Consider the following 18,508-nt stretch of genomic DNA (forward strand, 5'->3'; position numbering starts at 1 on the left):
TTAAAAAATAAAAACTTAAAAAAAATGCCCATCATTTAAGTTTACAAAACCTTCCTTGTCTAAGCGTGTTCTAAATGTAGACTTTCATTGACATTGTCTTGAGCATAGTTACCAGTGACAATGTCCTCCTCATGATGACAGATTCCTAAGGTTGCCATTTGTGACCTTGGTGCTGAACAAATACAAATGATTCTCTAATCCATGTGAATCCCAAACAGCTCATTAATCCATGGTTAGAGTAGCTCAGTTACAGTTGCTAATAGGATGCCCTGCCTCTTTGGTGTTAGAAACCAACCTAAGAATGATACAGCATTAAGAGAGTGGTGGTTTAAGGACCAGCTGTTCAGGCCCTTGTAGTAAATCCAAGTAAAGGAACATTCTCTCTTGGAAAACAGAACATAACAAAAGGAAAGGCAAGCATTACCTCTTCTGTTGATTAATCTGCTTCTGTTAAGATAGTAGAATCATGCTCTGTTTTCTATAATAACCCATGAATTAAGCTCTTTATCCTGAATTATTGGCCTAATGTCATAGTCAGGTCCTGTTCTTTGCTTTCTAGCTTTGGTTCAGAGCATAAGGTTGAACCGTGGTATCAGGTTCCAGTGTGTCCCAGGGCTTTTTGAGGCCTGGAATGCAGTGGGGATAATGAAGAGAAGTAAATATATAGCAATTTCAGTTTTTGCTGATGAAATACAAACGCAGACTTAGAATTAGGAGATCTCGCATGTGTGTTCCCTGATGAGTGAGGAAGTCAGATAGGGACTGGGGTAGCTAATAAATTTCCCTCAAGGTTAATCTGGAGAAAGTTCTGGCTTCTGAAATCAACCACTCAGGTACAGCTCAGGAGTACCCAAAACTAAGCTTTTTAAGTGGTCTTTCAGGGTGAAAGTGGTAGATGGGGATGAGAGAAGCATAGATTATCTGGTGATTTCTCTAAAACAAAGGCAGGAGCAGATATTTCTGAAGGGAAAGGACCATAAAGTGAGGGAAGAATGTGGGTTCTCTTAGTTTAAGGACAACAGAGTTCTCCAGAGTAGGTGGTCCAAGAAGAGGAGGGGAAAGAGCGGTGTTTCTTATAGGTTGTAGCTTTGTTTTGTCCTCTGAGCTTTCCCTTTTGCCTGCTTTTAGGATTAGTAGGACATTATTTTAAAAATAAAATAGCTTCACTGCTTCCAAGAATGACTGCAATATAGGTAGGATTGGCTACCCTAATCTTACCCATATTTAGTACACCTTAAAATTTAGAAGGACAGAGTTCAGAGATTACTTCATCCTAATAGAGAATTTTCCAAAGTCTAAGTATCTAGTCTATGAAAAGAGAAAATAACAGTGTTACTTTGGGAGCCATTGTTCTTCCCTTAACTAGAGGAAAAAGAGAGAGATGTCCTTAATTATAAATGGAATTGATAGATGATGATTTACTTGTATAATCAGCTTGTGGCAGGTGTGAATCCATGATCTGTTTGTCAGAAATGGACTGGAGCTGGTGTGTTTGACTTAACTACCACCAAGTTCTGGATGTTGGAGTGTAGGAAAACATTGCCTATACCTGTGAGTAAATCCTCAACCATCAGAATGTTTTTAAAGAGAGCAGAAGCCCAGTTTGAACTCCTAAATTCAAATTTCACACCAGTCACTGGAGAAGAACTTTTGATTTAAGAAAACTGTTTTTAATGTGGTTCTTCTAGGGCTTGTTGGGATATGTCTAAGACCTAGTTACTGTCCCTACTGATTAAATCTAGTTGGGGGTGGGGGGAGACCTTAAAGAAACATAAACGGCTCTGTGGAATCAAATGATAAATTCTTATGCCGGAAGTGTTCAGAGAAGGGAACAGTTAGTGTGAGTTGGAATAATTAATTGGTGAAAGCTTTCTAGGGGAGGGGTATCCTGCACTGAGCTGTAAAGTATGGGAGTAGGATTGGGATCTCAGGAACAGAGGAGACAACAAAATTATGAAGGTGATAGTGAGCTGAATGCATTCAGTGGACAGTAAAGAGAGACACAGACAAGCCTGACTGGAGTGTGGGATCTATGATGGGAAATAGGTTTGGTAAAGTTATAGGGAGCCTTTAAAAACTGGGAAAGGCACATTAAAACCACAGTGAGATATAATTACATAACCACAAAATGACAAATTAAAAATAGAATGTCAGGTATTGGGAGGAATGCGCAGTACAACTGAAATTTTCTTACTTTTTTTCCCTCTCATACTGACAAGTATGTAAATTCCTCAGCCCCCTTGAGAACTGTGTGGGTAAAAATGTCCATAGCAGTTTTATTCACAATAACCCCAAACTGCAAATAACTTATATGTCTCATCACCAGGAGAGTAGATAAACTGTAATCTGTTTACACAGTGGAATACTACACAGCAATAAAGAATGAATTAGTAATACCCACAGCACTATGGCTGGATCGCACAGGCATTTTGTCAACAGAAGAATGAGATACAAAAGAGAATATGCTGTATGAGTCCATTTATATGAAGTTAAAAAACAGGCAGAATTAATCAATGGTTATATAAGTCAAAATGGTAATTACTTTGGGGGAGGTGTGGATTATTGATTGCAGAGGATCCAGGGAACCTCTGGAGCCCTGGAAATATTCTGTATATTAATCTAAGTGGTAGTTACATGGGTATGTATGTATGCAAAAAGTTGAGCTGTATATTTCAGATTAATACACTTTACATACTTATTGAATATATGTTTTAGTAAAAAAGTGAGAATAATCAGGTTCTGGAGTTTAGATTTGTTGTGGGAGGTAATAGGGAAGCATTATGGAATCCCGAATAAGGAAGTGACTGAAGAAACGTGCTTCTAAAATGATTCATCCTCTAATGATGTGGAGAATGGAACAGTGTTCAGATCAGCTATTATATCTAGATCAGATATAGTGCTGCGTACTATAGGAGAGACAAAATATCCATGACCTGGTCCTTAGCCTTAAGAAGTGTATGGTCTTAGGTGCCTGAGAGGCTCAGTCGGTTAAGCGGCTGCCTTCAGCTCAGGTCATGACCCCAGGGTCCTGGGATCGAGTCCCTCATCGGGCTCCTTGCTCAGCAGGGAGCCTGCTTCTCCCTCTCCTTCTGCCTTCCGCTCCCCCTGCTTGTGCTCTCTCTCTCTCTCTGACAAATAAAATCTTAAAAAAAAAAAAAGAGGGCGCCTGGGTGGCTCAGTTGGTTAAGTGACTGCCTTCGGCTCAGGTCATGATCCCAGGGTCCTGGGATCGAGCCCCACATCCGGGCTCCCTGCTCAGCAGGGAGTCTGCTTCTCCCTCTGCCCCTCCCCCCCGCTCATTCTCTCTTTCTGTCGCAAAAATAAATAAATTGTTAAAAAAAAAAAGGAAGTTTATGGTCTTTTGGAGGAGATAAGTTATATGAAACCCAGAAAGTTACAGTGATAAATGCTTGATTCATGGTGGTATGGAAACAGCCCTGAAATCAGATGAGTTCAACTGCTAATTCTGTCATTTATTAATTTTCTGACTTCAGTCAAGTTACTTATTTCCTTAAATGTTGGTTTCCTTATCTATAAAATAGGAATAACATCTACTTTTGCTGAGAAGATTCAGAGATGTGGTATTCAAAAATTATAGTACAACAGAGTAGGCATTCAGTAAATGTTCCCTTTTCTTAAACCCTGTACCCACCCATAGAGCGGTACTTGTTTTGTTTTTTAAACAATGTATGACCTTAGTTCAGATCATGGTTCTGGCACTTACTGGCTATGTGACCTTAAGTAGCTTACTTAATTTCTTTGTCTCACTCTCTTGGGGGGGAGAAAAGGGAAGGGAAATTATACCTTGAGTGAGTGTTACGAGAATGAAGAGAACCTAGCAGACACGTAGTATCTAGCATGAAAGAGGCACACTAAGTAAATACAAGATCCATTTCTCTGGAATGTGATGGAGTATACAAATGTGTAATACAAATAATGCAGGCATCGAGTGATGAAATTGGATCAGAGTGGGTACTATGGGGTGGAGAAAGAATAGGCTCATCATGTCATGTTTTTAAAAGATATAGCAAATTTGATATAGCAGAGGAAGCTTTTCCATACTGTGACCTTATGCAAGGTGTTTCCCTATGCTTCTATTTTTGTCTTTTTATAAGATGAAAACAATACAAAATATATCTTTGGATTGTAATGATGCTAACTTGAAGGTGTGACATTATTAGAAACTATGGTAGGGTCTCATAACCCAAAACATGATACCTTCCACTAGAAGTTATTCTTGTTCTAATAATACTTCTAATAGGCATTGTCACCCAAGCTCCAACTGAAAAGTTAATGTCTTTTCTATGAGTGGAGACCCCTGTCACAATCAAAGGAAAACCTAGATGCCTAAAGGGAAGGAAATCCATTTATAATGTGCCCCGTTATTTGTCACTTGAAATATAATCAGCAGAGCAGCAACCCAGGTCTTGTTGGGTATCAGTGGTGAGTGGTTTCTTGGCTAAAGAAGTTTAATTTGCAGGGCAAATACTAAGTACTAAATATTGACATTTCAGAATTGTATTGTTCAGAATGGTCATGAACTCACAAGTCAACTGATCAAATCCTGGACATCAGCCTTCAAATTTTTGGAGCAATGTTAGATTTCCTGTGAAACTTCTGGCCTGAATTAGCTGCTGATTCCTAGTGTTTCCCAAGCTTGAGGAAAACGAAGAGGTAAAAAATAACACTTTTCCCTAGCCATTGCTCATTTGTCCCCCTTCTTTCTTCCAGATATTCCGAGTGGTGTGCATTTGTTTGGGTAATCCACCAGAGACATTCACCTGGGAGTATCGAGACAAAGATAAAAATTATCAGAAGATTGGCCCCATAACACCGTTGGAGTTTTACAGGGAACATGTCAAGCCACTCTTCAATATGGAAAATAAGGTTGGAGACTGGCACTGGCAGCCACTGGCTATTTACTTTCAAATACCTGTTGTCTACAAGGAAGGGTCTAAGATTCTTGAGCTAACATGCATGGTCATCAAACTGGACACTAAACAAACTATTTTCTCCTTTCCTCTTGAGGTATTTTATGTACCTAATGATATAGTCGGTCATCTGAGGATCGGTCACCTTTCCCCAGTGCTCCTCTTCGGAAACTTCTGACTATAGGCCAGCAGTCAGTTTAATTCCCACACACTTCCCTGATTTGGGCCCAGAATCAATCTCAGGTGCAAGACAAGAAAAGGAGATTAGGTGTTTCTCACCGTGAGTTCAGAGCATCTCTGTACCATGGGCCTCACTGGGGACTTTCACATGGAAAGGAGCACTGTCCCATCCTAGTTTTTCCTGCTCTCTTCAAGTCTTCTCCACCAATCTAGCAAGATGACCAGAACCACTTACTTCCTTGGCATTTTGACCCTCTTAAAAGCAAGTGGCTTTGTTTTAGGAGTGGAATCTCAGCTTGATTGCTGTGTTGCCAGGAATTGAGCCTGTCTTATAACTTGAGAACAGGAGTCTTGGAGTGATGGGATCTCCATCTTGCCTTATTCAGTGCATGCAACTAATTCAGAATTAGTTTGGGGGCAGTTCTTGCCAGTAGGAAAAAGAAGTAGATGCAGCTCCCAAAGTGTGTTCCTTGCACTAACTAGATTATGCAAGAATTTCTCTTCACATGACTTTGCCATCTTTTGTTTTTTTGTTATTTAGCAAGGTATTTGTAATGTTTTTTTCTTGTAGGCAGAAGTGATGAGTTTAATGCCCACATATGAATTTAGAGGAGAGGTGAAGCCTTGTTTGAGGTTCCTGGTTTTATGTTCTAATCAACATGTTATTAATCTCAATAGATTTGTTTAGTGAATGACCCTCGGCCACAGCACAAGTACAACAGAGTTTACACAGTGGACTACTTAAGCAATATGGTTGGCGGGAGAAAAACTCTATATAACAACCAGCCCATTGACTTCTTGAAAAAGATGGTCGCCGCCTCCATCAAGGATGGAGAGGTTGGTAACGTTTCTGTGTCTTCCCCATTGGGGTTAAAAACCTCTTCTCCACTTGTTTGGTGTAAGAGGAAGACAGGATTTATGTTGACTTTCTTTTTTCCTCTTTCCTCTATTTCTAGGCTGTGTGGTTTGGCTGTGATGTTGGAAAACACTTCAGTGGCAAGCTAGGCCTCAGTGACATGAATGTGTGAGTACAAGAAATTTAAAATAGAAAATCATCTGTGGGCTGTTGTTGTTGGAGTGCACTCTTGGTACGAAATGACTTAGCTGAGGTTCACCCGAAGATTAAGGTTGGCCTGAGGGTGGGTCTCTCTCTTTCCATCTTGTAGAGTTTGAGGACTCATAGCATAAACTCCACATAACGTATACGCTGTAACCTGGGAAGTCAAGATCATACTTCATATTTAAGTTGAAGTTGTTGCATGTTCCTAAAAAGCCATCTTATATGAGAAAAACCCTTTAAAAAAAAAATTGATTACTGTATAAATCTGCTCAATACATTTGAGATGTAATGAAAGGTTTTCCAGACTTCTTGTTTGCTATTTCATCCTTCTTAACTACTACTCTTACTTTGATGCCTTATGTATTTTGTCTTTGTGACTACTAGGACTAATTTGTATGCATACTTTAAAGCATGCCTCCTGGTTGTTTATGGCAGTGAAGGTTCATTTGCTAACTAAACCATACAAAATTCCTTGACTGTTAAAATAAACCCCTTTACGGTTTCTTACCGTTACCTACAAGAAGTTGAGTAAATAATTAAGAACAGAGAAATCTGCTGAAAGAGAGAATTCATGAATTTTTTTAACTTTGACAATATTCTCCAATATTTTTGACACTATTTAAATTTCACTATCAGTAGTGGTCTAAATGAGTTCAGAAACTGGGTGTTTCTGAACTGGGTGGTTCAGCTCAGGAGAGACTTTTTTTTTGAGAGGGAGGGATAGGGATGGGCAGAAGGAGAGAAAGAATCTTACGCAGTCTCCATACCGAGCACCAGCCTGATGCAGGGCTTGGGGTTCCATCTCACGACCCTGAGATCATGACCTGAGCCAAAATCAAGGGTTGACGCTTAACCAGCTGAGCCACCCAAGCGCCCCAGAAGAGATCATTTTTTGAAGAACTTACTTCAAAAGATTTTTTTTAAGGTTTTCTTGCCAAAATAACCAATACAAACTCATCTTGTCAGCCTTTGAGATGGGGAATTTGTTTAATTACTTCATATTTTCCTCAGTACGCTTGTAGCACATAGAGAAAGAAATCCCATTGAGAGACCAAATTCTGCATGTGCACCATATTCTCTGAGGAGCTACAGCCCATATTTATTTGGAACTGTGGAGCTCCTTCAGTTTCTTTTATGTTCCTTTTACAACCAGAAGCCAGTTTTCCCCCTTGATTGTACTGTCTTTATTCTTTACTACCATTCTTTTTACAGCTATGATCATGAGTTAGTGTTTGGTGTCTCCTTGAAGAACATGAATAAAGCTGAGAGGTTGACTTTTGGTGAGTCACTTATGACCCACGCCATGACCTTCACTGCTGTCTCAGAGAAGGTATGACCCTCAGCATGCTTACTTCAGTGTTTGCACAGATGGACCTACATTCTCCTGTAGACTGTTATCTAACAGAGCTTCATTCATGTGATTTCTGTTAAAAGTTAGCTTCCAAGCAAGACACTGTACTTGCGTCACTTGGGGTTTGGCTGCATGCTCAGAGGTAATAAAAATAGGAATTTTCCATGAGGAACAGAATTTGGGTCGAAAGGGAGTAAGGAAGTAACAGCTCTGCTGTGACTTTGGAAGTTCTTGATGTGAAGAGAGGTCAGCAAGAGAACCTGGGGGAGAAGATAACTTCTATGTATAAGGAATTAAAATATGCTGTGAAAGTGTTCATATCTTGATGACTTATATTTTCAGACTTACCTTCTTTTCATTTATCATTCAGATTCTTCTGCAGTAAAATGTCAGTAACAGTAATCTATGGACTCCTTGCCCATTGCTGGATTTATACAGAGCTATTCAGGAAATTGGATATAAAGTATTTAGAATTTCCTATGAAATACTCTGAATAGTAATATCACTGTTTCTAGAACCTACTGTTGGAAACAATAACTGAAATTTTATCTTTCACAAATAAGCTTCCCCATTTCTAGGCTGTAGAGTGTATATTTCATTCCTGTGCTCACGGATCAAAGGGAAAAAAAATTTAAAACTACTTTAATTCTTTACCACTACCAAGAAAAAAAAAAATGTTCGTTTTCTAGTCTAATTACTGGAAAGAAAGTCACAGAATAACTACCTTGACAAGCAAAGTGTTAGAAGGCATTTTTCATAAAATACTATTAAAAAAAGGAACAAAATACTAAAGTAAAGAAAATACTAGAATACTTAGAATAAAATACTAACTGGTTTATATTTTATATACATATATATATATATTTTTTAATTTGAGACAGAGAGAACGAGAGAGAGAGAGCACATGGGGGGGGAGGGTCAGAGGGAGAAGCAGACTCCCTGCCGAGCAGGGAGCCCGATGCGGGACTCGATCCCGGGACTCCAGGATCATGACCTGAGCCGAAGGCAGTCACTTAACTGACTGAGCCACCCAGGCGCCCCTATATTTTATATTTTTATATTTATTTATATTTATATGTTTGCACCTGCTGTATTGGATTTTAACAAAAGCTCCTTAAATTAAAGTTAAACTTTTAAATTATTTGGAGAATTATTAAAAAACAAAAATAAATGAAAAACCTGTAATTGCCAGGAGATGTTCAGTTTTTTTTTATCATTTTCCATCTCTGTTACATTCCTAATTTTCAGAAATAAAAATCATACACACTGTGTCATTTTCTCTGGAACTTCCATTCTTTGACTGGTATGGCTTATAAACATGCCATTGTTTTCCTCAGGGAAATGGAGCTACTTTATATGCTAATAGTATAAAGCAGAATTTATATTATCATAACTGGAATTCTATATTGAAATCTCTCTCTTCCCTCCAGGTTGGGTTTTTGACTACCATACTAATTTGTATTAAGTTTGAATGATTATGCAAAGATAAATGCTAGTAGCTATATTCTGGGATATCCTTTATTGGTTGCTGATTTCTTGGAATCCCTATGATGGAGGTCCAGGTATAATTCCATATTATAGATGACACAGAGAACAGCTCTGTCTAGGTCATGCAGAAATTCATTGGCCAAGGAGAGGAAACATTGGCAGGCTCAGTATAGTAAATGACCTTAGGTGGTATAGATTCTAACAGTATATTTAAAAGGAAAGTAAAAATGTACTACAATGGGGGGAGTAGAAAGCCAAAACAGACATCTGATAGGCTAACTCCAGAATGTATAGTTTAATTATGTGGTTTTGAAGGTACCTGGGGCCCAAATTAAGAGGTAATACAGATAAGGATGTTTGAAACTTGTTGATTTGATTGTTGGCTATTTCTGAGACTGAAAATTACTGAGATCTAAGAAAACTGCCAAGAGAAAAATCAGATCCCATGTAGATGAGACTCATGCAGTTATATGCAAGTAGGAGTTGACAGATGAAATCATTAGGAGCCAGCTCTCTTCTCAAAGATTTGAGTTGTTTTGACATCAGCAAATGCCCTGGGTAAATGTAAAAGATAAAAGTCTTCCCAAATGGAGCCTTCCTCTTGTCCTTCTCTGTGTTACTGTAGTAAAGGTTATGAATGAAGGTTATCATTAAGTGTCATTGTCCCTTTAAGAAGATTATAATTGAGTTCATTTTATTAATGAAGATAAAAGAGGGAGAACAGTAGAACTGTCTGGCTTTTGTTTTACGAAAGTAGTCTTTTTACTTTGGCTTTGCCATTCAGTCTCTATTGTATTAAATTCAGTATTTGTGTAACTGAATCAGTAAAAGCGCACATTTGGAGAGTATCATTACTTGGTTCCACTAAGTAGAAAATTAGGCAGTATGATGAGAATGTGTTTGTTTTCTTTTTAAAACTCTGACTAGGTCTTAGAGTCATTTCTAAAATGAATACAGTGGGAAGCCTTTACAGAGAATATTGATTGATTAAAAGCAAGGGTCCCTGGTTTCAGATGGTGTTCACCACTTTTAGTAATTTAATATTTCATATTGCCAGCCAAGTAGCAATTTAATATGCTTATTTTTGGTGTAGAATATAATGTAAAGGAGAAAATAGTATTTGTTGTTTTGTTACATGTATTGCATTTTTACTCCCAAGAGAGTTAAACCTCACTTCTACTAGAGTATCCCTTTAGTTATAGTAGAGAATATATGGCCCTGATCATGTATATCATGGCTGTATAGAGAAGACTGTTTCTTCTGAGTGGCTGAAGAAGAGCTAAAATTACATGACACCTCAGCAGGAGGGATCTGTTTCAGACTATACATTGTTCTCCACTCTTTTGCAGGATGATCAGGATGGTACATTTGTGAAATGGAGAGTGGAGAATTCATGGGGTGAAGATCACGGCCACAAAGGTGAGCTTAGTCTGGTAATGCTAACTCAGGGTGACTAGAGTCTGCGCTACTCTCTGCCTCCTAAGAGATATGGGTAAAAAGCTGCCCTAGTGTGTAGCATGTTTCAGTAATTAGTCCATTAGCTAGACTATTCTACAGAAAATCTGAGGATCTCTTTTGCCTCCATGATCCCTATGGCTAGCATGTTGTGCCTGAACCCACAGTTAATTCTGAGACCAGTATATGCTGGCATTCATTCCAAACCATGTTGACCCTACTAGACCTCTTTGTACCAGAACCACTTGACCAATGAGAAAGTTGAGTTTCCTTTGCCAGGATGCTTGCTATATAGCATTTGGTGGATTTTCATGTACTGCACTAATTCTCTAGAAAGTCAGAACCTTCCGAGGGGGAGAATGAGATTGGCAAGAAACTTTAGCCATTTATTGGAGTCTCCTTAGAAGTTGTGAAGTCCAAAGAGCAGAGGAATGCTCTGGTTACCGTTTAGAACTGTTCTCTTCTGACATATCAAAACATTGGGCTAAAAGCTAACAGGTAATATATGAGTTATAGAAAAGTAGAAAATATATATATAAGCAAAATGAAGAATATAAAAATTTAAGGTAATCCTATCACCCAGAGATCACCATCGATTAACAGTTTAGGGTATATTCTTGCAAATTTTTTTTAAAGATTTTATTTATTTGAGGTGGAGAGAGAGAGCACACACGTGCACGCACAGGAGCAGGGGGGAGGAGGCAGAGGAAGCAGGAGAAGCAGGCTCCCCACTGAGCAGGGAACCCAACACGGAGCTCCATCCCAGGACCCTGGGATCATGACCTGAGCTGAAGGCAAATGCTTAACCAACTGAGCGACCCAGGCACCCCATATTCTTGCAAATTTTTGAGACCATACTTTTTAAAGACAACTTTTCATAGTAGATGAAACCCTTTTAAGGTGTTTTTTAAGATTTTATTTATTTGAGAGAGAGAGAGAGAGAAGGAGTTGGGGGGGGGGGAAGAGGGAGAAGCAGGTTCCCCGCTGAGCAGGGAACTTGATGTGGGGCTGGATCTCAGGACTCTAGGATCATGACCTGAGCCGAAGATAGACGCTTAAGCGACTGAGCCATCCAGGTGCCCCTGAGGTGTTTTAATGCCTTAATTTTTAGGGTTTCTTTTTTTTTTTAATATTTTATTTATTTATTTGACAGAGAGAGACACAGCGAAAGAGGGAACACAAGCAGGGGGAGTGGGAGAGGGAGAAGCAGGCTTCCCGCAGAGCAGGGAGCCTAATGCGGGGCTCGATCCCAGGACCCTGGGATCATGACCTGAGCCGAAGGCAGATGCTTAACGACTGAGCCACCCAGGCGCCCCAGTTTTTAGGATTTCAAACCCAAAGAGGCAACCACCATGGAGTATTGGGCGAGAGAGCATGTACATGCATGTGTGTTTGTGGTATTTTGTAGTAGCTCCTTACCAGAGTCCATATTCTTAACATTTAGCCAGTGGATTTTGGCTAGGAAAAATGCAATAACCACAGCTTACTAGACTAGCTAGAAGACTGAGAAGAAGTAGGGAGGGAATCCTGTGAGAGATACCCAAACATTTGGAATCAAACTTCAGCACACATCCCACCAACCAAGGATCAGCCAGAAATGTCCTTACTAAATAAGGAAAAGAAAATAGAGATCTTAGCAACTCTTTGCCTGTTGCCCGTTTAGATAGTGATTTCCCAGCTGTGTTTGTCAGCCCTAGGATTTCCAAGGGTAAGAGGTTGGGGGGGGGGTGCAGGTTTGGAGGTGAGCTGATGTCATTTATATTTGAAAACTACTGTCTTAGAAGAGTCTATTAACCTCTGTTTTGAACTTGACTTGAGTATGCTGTGATTCAGCAGCACAAGCCAAAACCTGGATGCCATTTGATTTGTTGTTCTAAGTCTTTCCATCTCCCCATAATGTGATCCTTGGTGGATTTTGGCTGACCATCCCTGGGATCTGCCATGAAACTCGGCAGCTCGTTGTTTGTAAACAAATACAAGCACTGTTAGTGCATTTCTTTCATCATCAGTTGGGTGTGCCCCTTCTGTGATTTCTGCAATTGTTCTGTGGTTATGGGCTGCTTGTTAAATTAACTATTATGAATTAAAGTGCAGTATATCTTGAAATTGGTGATTCCTTATATGATGAATTTTATTTTAAGACAAATATACATTGGGATTAGGTGGAGAAGGGTAGAAACCTTAACAAACTTAGAGGAAAAATCAAGATAACTCATGATTTAGTTACATCTGCAAATTGGTAGTAGTTAAGAAATGGGTGCAAAGGAATAACTTGTCTTGAATTGGAAGGATTTGATATTTGTAACATTTTAAAACCTAAGAGATTGTTTCAGATGAACCTCTGTACCTTCTGTTTCATTTTTGGTCTAATTTGGTCCCTGTAATTGGGTTTGTTATCATAATGGTTAGTGTTTAGGAAAAGGACTACAGTTATGGTTTAGATGAGCCTGGATCTGTTGGCTTGCTTCCGTGATATTTTTCCATCTGTAACAGTCACTCGGTTTGTAGATTAGTAGTGTGTTTTTTGTTGTTTTTGTTGGCCTGTCAATAACCAGTGTTGTGGCTTGACCATCCCTTGTGGTTTTTATTCTGATTGCAAAATGCCCTTCAGCAATAACCAGGAAACTTTGAAAAAATAAAGATTTATTGCTTACAGAATCTGGAAATTACACAGTTCACCTGGGGCCACACATCGAGGTTGCGGGTAGACAGAGAGCATGCACGTGCCTGGAGTTCTGCTTTAAAGCGGGTTGAGGGTGGAAGACTAGGGTTTCGCAGGCTCACTGTTTATTGGTGAATTTAAAACATAAGAGCAGGAGCTTAAAGTGTGGGAAGAGAAGAAGCAAGTGGCCTAAATGGTCAGTTATCAGAATCAACTAGGATCTCTAAAACAAAGGAGCCTCAGTGGGGGGAGGTGGCCTGGCTCTTTATCTAGTCCTGTGGCTGGCGATGTGTTTATTTGAGTTAGCCATCTTTGCCCCGATGCCTTGGCAATCAAAGCTTAAGTCGGGCACTTGCATTACAAAAAAGAAAGAAAAACAGCTATCAGGGTTTACACTACGTGGTGATATCCACTTAACGCATGTTAAGTCTGGCAAATGCTCTGTTTTGTGTAGTGTGAGTTATTGTCTTTATTACTTTGAACCTAAATACCTACTCTTTTATTTTTTTAGATTTATTTATTTATTTGAGAGAGAGAGAGAACGAGAGACCTCGAGAGAGCAGAGAGGAAGGGCAGAGGGAGAGGGAGAGAGAATCCCAAGCAGACTCCATGCCACGCACAGAGCTGACGTGGGGCTCAGTCCCACAACCCCAAGATCACAACCCCAGCTGAGACCAAGAGTTGGAAGCTTAACCAGCTGCGCCACCAAGGCTCACCCCTAAATACCTACTCTTAAAGAGGATTCTGGAGCACTTTGTTATTTTTTTTTCCCATTCAACTGTACCTCTTTAAAAGTTTTGTTTTTGCTGACTTACTAATTCCATTATGCTGAGAGAGCTGAGGTCTTGATTCCTGTGATCTGCCTGTAATCCTTGGTGAAATCTTCAGCTATCTAGTTAAGGTTAAACTAACTTTTTTGTTGTTCTTGAATAACTGAGCAAAGCATTTCAGTAGAGAACTAAAAGATATGAGCTGAGTGGGGGTAGGGAATAGTTCATTTAAAGCCAAAATAAATTATTTTCATGTATTTCTTAGTAATATTGGGGGGGGGCAAAGGGAAAGGGAGAAAGAATCTTAAGCAGGCTCCACGTCCAGCACGGAGCCCGACGTGGGGCTTGGGGCTCTGTCTCACGACCCTGAGATCATGACCTGAGCCAAAATCAAGAGATGTACGCTTAACTGACTGAGCCATCCAGGCGCCCCTTAGCAATGTTCCTTTTTACTTAACGGGAAAGAAGGAAAGATCTAACTTAATTAGCACACTTGGCCTGACCTGAGTATGTGTAGTATGTTATTATGCTGACGATAGGTCTTCACCCCAGTGAGGCCCTCCTGTCTGTCAGCCTGGTGAGCACTGGCCAGCGTGTGTGAGGCAGAACGTGTTTGTGCTCTCTCGGGAGACAAAACAGTCTTAAACAGCAGTGCTAGGGTTTTGTTTCTGTAGATAACATTGTTAACAGTTTGTTACTATTCTCTTTGGGATTTCTGCCTGTTAAGATTGATGGTTTCTGAAAAAGCAGTGTTGATGATACAAGCTAGATATAAACACAGCAGATACAAACACGCATGCTGCCCTTGCCCTCTGCCCAGGCCTGCCTTTGGTCTTCCCCATTGGTCATGTTCATGGCCTTTCTTACACAGAGCTAAGTAAATCGAATAACCTGTTTACCAAAATGGACAAAAGTACCTTCTGACCCCAAGAGACATAAAAGGAGGAATTAATTCTTGTCTTACTGGGCCCAGTGGGTTACTTCCTATTGGTGAATTCCAGTATTCTTAGCTGGACTGAAAAGTGGATACATATCTAACATGCTGTATTAGCAACATGGCTTTCTTTCTTCACCTGCTTCTTAAAATACTTGGCTGTGCATTTTTTTTTTTTTTAAAGATTTTATTTATTTGACAGAGAGAGACATAGTCAGAGAGGGAACACAAGCAGGGGGAGTGGGAGAGGGAGAAGCAGGCTTCCAGCTGAGCAGGGAGCCCGGTGCGGGGCTCGATCCCAGGACCTTGGGATTATGACCTGAGCCGAAGGCAGACGCTCAACGACTGAGCCACCCAGGCGCCCCTTGGCTGTGCATTTTGTACGTTTATGGATCATATCAGAAATGGAGGGGTGCCTGCCTGGCTCAGTCAATAGAGCTCTGACTCTTGATCATTTGAAGGTTTATGTTCAAATATAGCACATTGAGTTCAAGCCCCACATTAGATGTAGAGATTACTTAAAAAAAATAAAAATCTTAAAAAAAAAAAAAAAAGGTGGATAGGGCACCTGGGTGGCTCAGTCGGTTAAGTGGCTGCCTTCGGCTCAGGTCATGATCCCGGGGTCCTGGGATTGAGCCCCGCATCGGGCTCCCTGCTCAGCAGAGAGCCTGCTCCCCTCCCCCGCCCCCACCTGCCGCTCTGCCTACTTGTGCTCTCTCTCTCTCTGTCAAATAAATAAAATCTTTAAAAAAAAAAAAAGTGGATTTCACAACTGGAGGACGGAACAGACCTTGGGACTTGTTCCATTGTCTTTCATTTTGAAAAGTTGGTAGGCTTATTAGAGTAAAATAGTTTGTAAAACATTTAAGAATTTAAAATAGAGGAAATTACCTTTAGTGCGTCTCTCTTAGAAATTCACCTGAAAAGAGCATACTCTTTAAGCCAAGATAACCTGTAGGTCATCTAGCTAATAAGTGATTGAGCCAGAATTATAATTCAGACAGTGACACTAGAGCCTATTTTCTTAACCACGAAACTCTGCTTCCTCTCAGCTTCTCTGTCTAGTAGCATCTACTCCACTCATAGGAATAACAGACCAGTTCATGATCTTTGGTGATCAGAAACTAGTGGTGGAGGGAACATATAAAACTATAAAGGGTCTAGAAACCTCATACATGTCCCATGCCAGGAGAAGGGGCTCATGGAGCACCATTTATGGCTGGGAATCTTTTTTTTTTTTTTTTAAGATTTTATTTATTTATTTGACAGAGAGAGAGATAGCGAGAGCAGGAACACAAGCTGGGGGAGTGGGAGAGCGAGAAGCAGGCTTCCTGCCGAGCAGGGAGCCCGATGTGGGACTCGATCCCAGGACCCTGGGATCATGACCTGAGCCGAAGGCAGACACTTAACGACTGAGCCACCCAGACGCCCTATGGCTGGGAATCTGAAGAAGGAGGGAGGGATGGGGTACCTGGTGAGGGTTTATGTTCAAATATAGCACATTGTGAGTTGGGCAAGTAAAAAACTCTAGCCACCTATTATTTCCCACAATTATTGTGTCCATGCTGCTTTATAATATGTTGGGGGTTTTTTTCCTTAACTTTTTATCATGGATAATTTCAAGCATCTGTGAAGTAAACAGAATAGTATTAAGGAACTCCCCTGTGCCCATCACCCAACTTCAATAATTATCAAATTCTGGCATGCATATAACAAAGTGTTTCTGAGAATCAATAAATTGAATTCTTGGATGGTCTTCCTAATGAACCATTTTTATTATGGAACTTCTTTATGCTTGGTTCACTTAATCATGAGATATATTCTAGTTTTAAAGTCTGATATAGCACAGCTCTGAACATGGAATTATCGTGACAGAGTTCTTCATGTCCATTAAGTCTAGTTTCTTAATATGCTAAATAATACAACCTTAAAGTGAGGGTAGGGAGAATATTATTTTCTAAATCTGCAGTGGTCACTGAAAGAAAATATTTTTTTTTTTTTTAAGATTTTATTTTTTTAAGTAATCTCTACACCCAAGGTGGGGCTTGAACTCACAACCCCAAGATCAAGAGTTGCATGCTGTACCAACTGAGCCAGCCAGGTGCCCCAGAAAACATTTCTTTGAAAATTTTTGTCTCTCCTAGTTTTTATTTTGAACCAAGATTTTTCATTTTTCAAATTGCTTTTGTGCCTTTCAGATACATCAACATTTAAAATTGTTTTTAACCCACATTCTTCATCTTTTCTTACAAATAGCCTCTCTGTTCCTGATTTAATTTTAGTGAAATTTCTAGACTTCCTCCTAAAAGAGAGTCTTGATTTCCATCAAAGAGACTTTGACATATTAGAGATTAATCTGGAAAGAAATTTATGTGGCTGATTCAGATTATATCTGGACTTCTGTTGCTTCCTGAAAACTAACCTTACCAGCCAAACTATTCCATATGATTTTGGATATCTAGGCAAAAAAGTCATCATATCCTTCATCTAATGTTATATTGTGGAACCAGGAGAGACAGTTACTACTTTTTTGATTATAGATCCTGGACAGTAATTTAGCTCTGTATAGTTTCAATTACTCTATCAGTAACATGGATAATTTCTGTTTCCTTATGCGGTCCTACAGTTTGTCTGTAGCCATCAAATGAAATAATGTATGAAAGCATGTTTCAAACTGTATGCTGCCACAGAACTCTGAAGAGTTTAGGAGTGCCTGGGTGGCTCAGTCGTTAAGCGTCTGCCTTCGGCTCAGGTCATGATCCCGGGGTCCTGGGATCGAGTCCCCCATCAGGCTCCTTGCTCAGCGGGGAGTCTGTTTCTCCCTCTTCCACTCCCCCCTGCTTGTGTTCCCTCTCTTGCTGTCTCTCTCTCTGTCAAATAAATAAATAAATAATCTCTAATAAGAACTCTGAAGAGTTTAATGAGTATTCCATATTTCTGTCAGGGGTACTCAGTATTATAGTTCATAGCATCTTTATAAGAATTCAAACTTTGCTGATGCATTTGTATTTTTCCTCATGGCATCAAGGTAGAGTAACTCAGGATATGAGCATGGGTGATTATACCCGTGTGGTATGTGAAAAACTGAAACTTACTGAGAGGTTTTCACTTACTTGGATTGCACTGTGTCAGAGATAGAATTGGGATTCAGATTTCTTTTTTTTTTTTCTTTTTTTTAAAGATTATTTGAGAGAGAGAGTGCACACATGCAAGTTGGGGGAAGGGCAAAGGGAGAGACTCTGAGGCACACTCCCCAAGCATATCACGGGGCTCGATCCCAGGACACGAGATTATGACCAAGAGTGGGACACTTAAGCAACTGAGCCACCCAGGCTCTTTGACAGAGACAGCTTCCCTAAAAATGTTTATTACCTATAAAAGATAATGTATTATTTGCAGATCTGTTTGAGATTCGGTTTTGTGTATCAAGCATAAATAATGTAAATTATAGGCAATATTGAGCTGAATGTACTGAAATAAGAGAAAATTATATGAGCTAGAGGCAGAGGTTTCTGACTTTCTGGAAAGGGGCAAGATACAAATTTATGTCACCTCGGGGTTTTCATGGAAAGGTGCTGCTGTTATCACCTGGGTGTCAGAGTTCCTTCAGAGGGACCTCTCGTCCTCCATCTTTATTAACCAAAAAGCCTGCGTGACTGGGGCTGAAAAAGAGTGCG

The 18,508-nt window shown here is 39.9% G+C and overlaps 1 protein-coding gene across 1 annotated transcript in view; it reads left to right on the forward strand.

The window, feature by feature from the left end:
* The window catches only part of BLMH (bleomycin hydrolase), a 48,681-nt gene that overhangs the window by 20,959 nt on the left and 9,214 nt on the right, over nucleotides 1-18,508 (forward strand). Inside the window, exons 7-11 of the mRNA XM_021703901.2 lie at nucleotides 4,732-4,887; nucleotides 5,790-5,948; nucleotides 6,068-6,135; nucleotides 7,384-7,501; nucleotides 10,360-10,429. Coding sequence (XP_021559576.1) covers nucleotides 4,732-4,887; nucleotides 5,790-5,948; nucleotides 6,068-6,135; nucleotides 7,384-7,501; nucleotides 10,360-10,429 — 571 coding nt within the window. The remainder of the gene's footprint in view (nucleotides 1-4,731; nucleotides 4,888-5,789; nucleotides 5,949-6,067; nucleotides 6,136-7,383; nucleotides 7,502-10,359; nucleotides 10,430-18,508) is intronic.

The sequence above is a fragment of the Neomonachus schauinslandi genome, chromosome 15 (assembly GCF_002201575.2).
Source record: "Neomonachus schauinslandi chromosome 15, ASM220157v2, whole genome shotgun sequence".
NCBI lineage: Eukaryota > Metazoa > Chordata > Mammalia > Carnivora > Phocidae > Neomonachus > Neomonachus schauinslandi.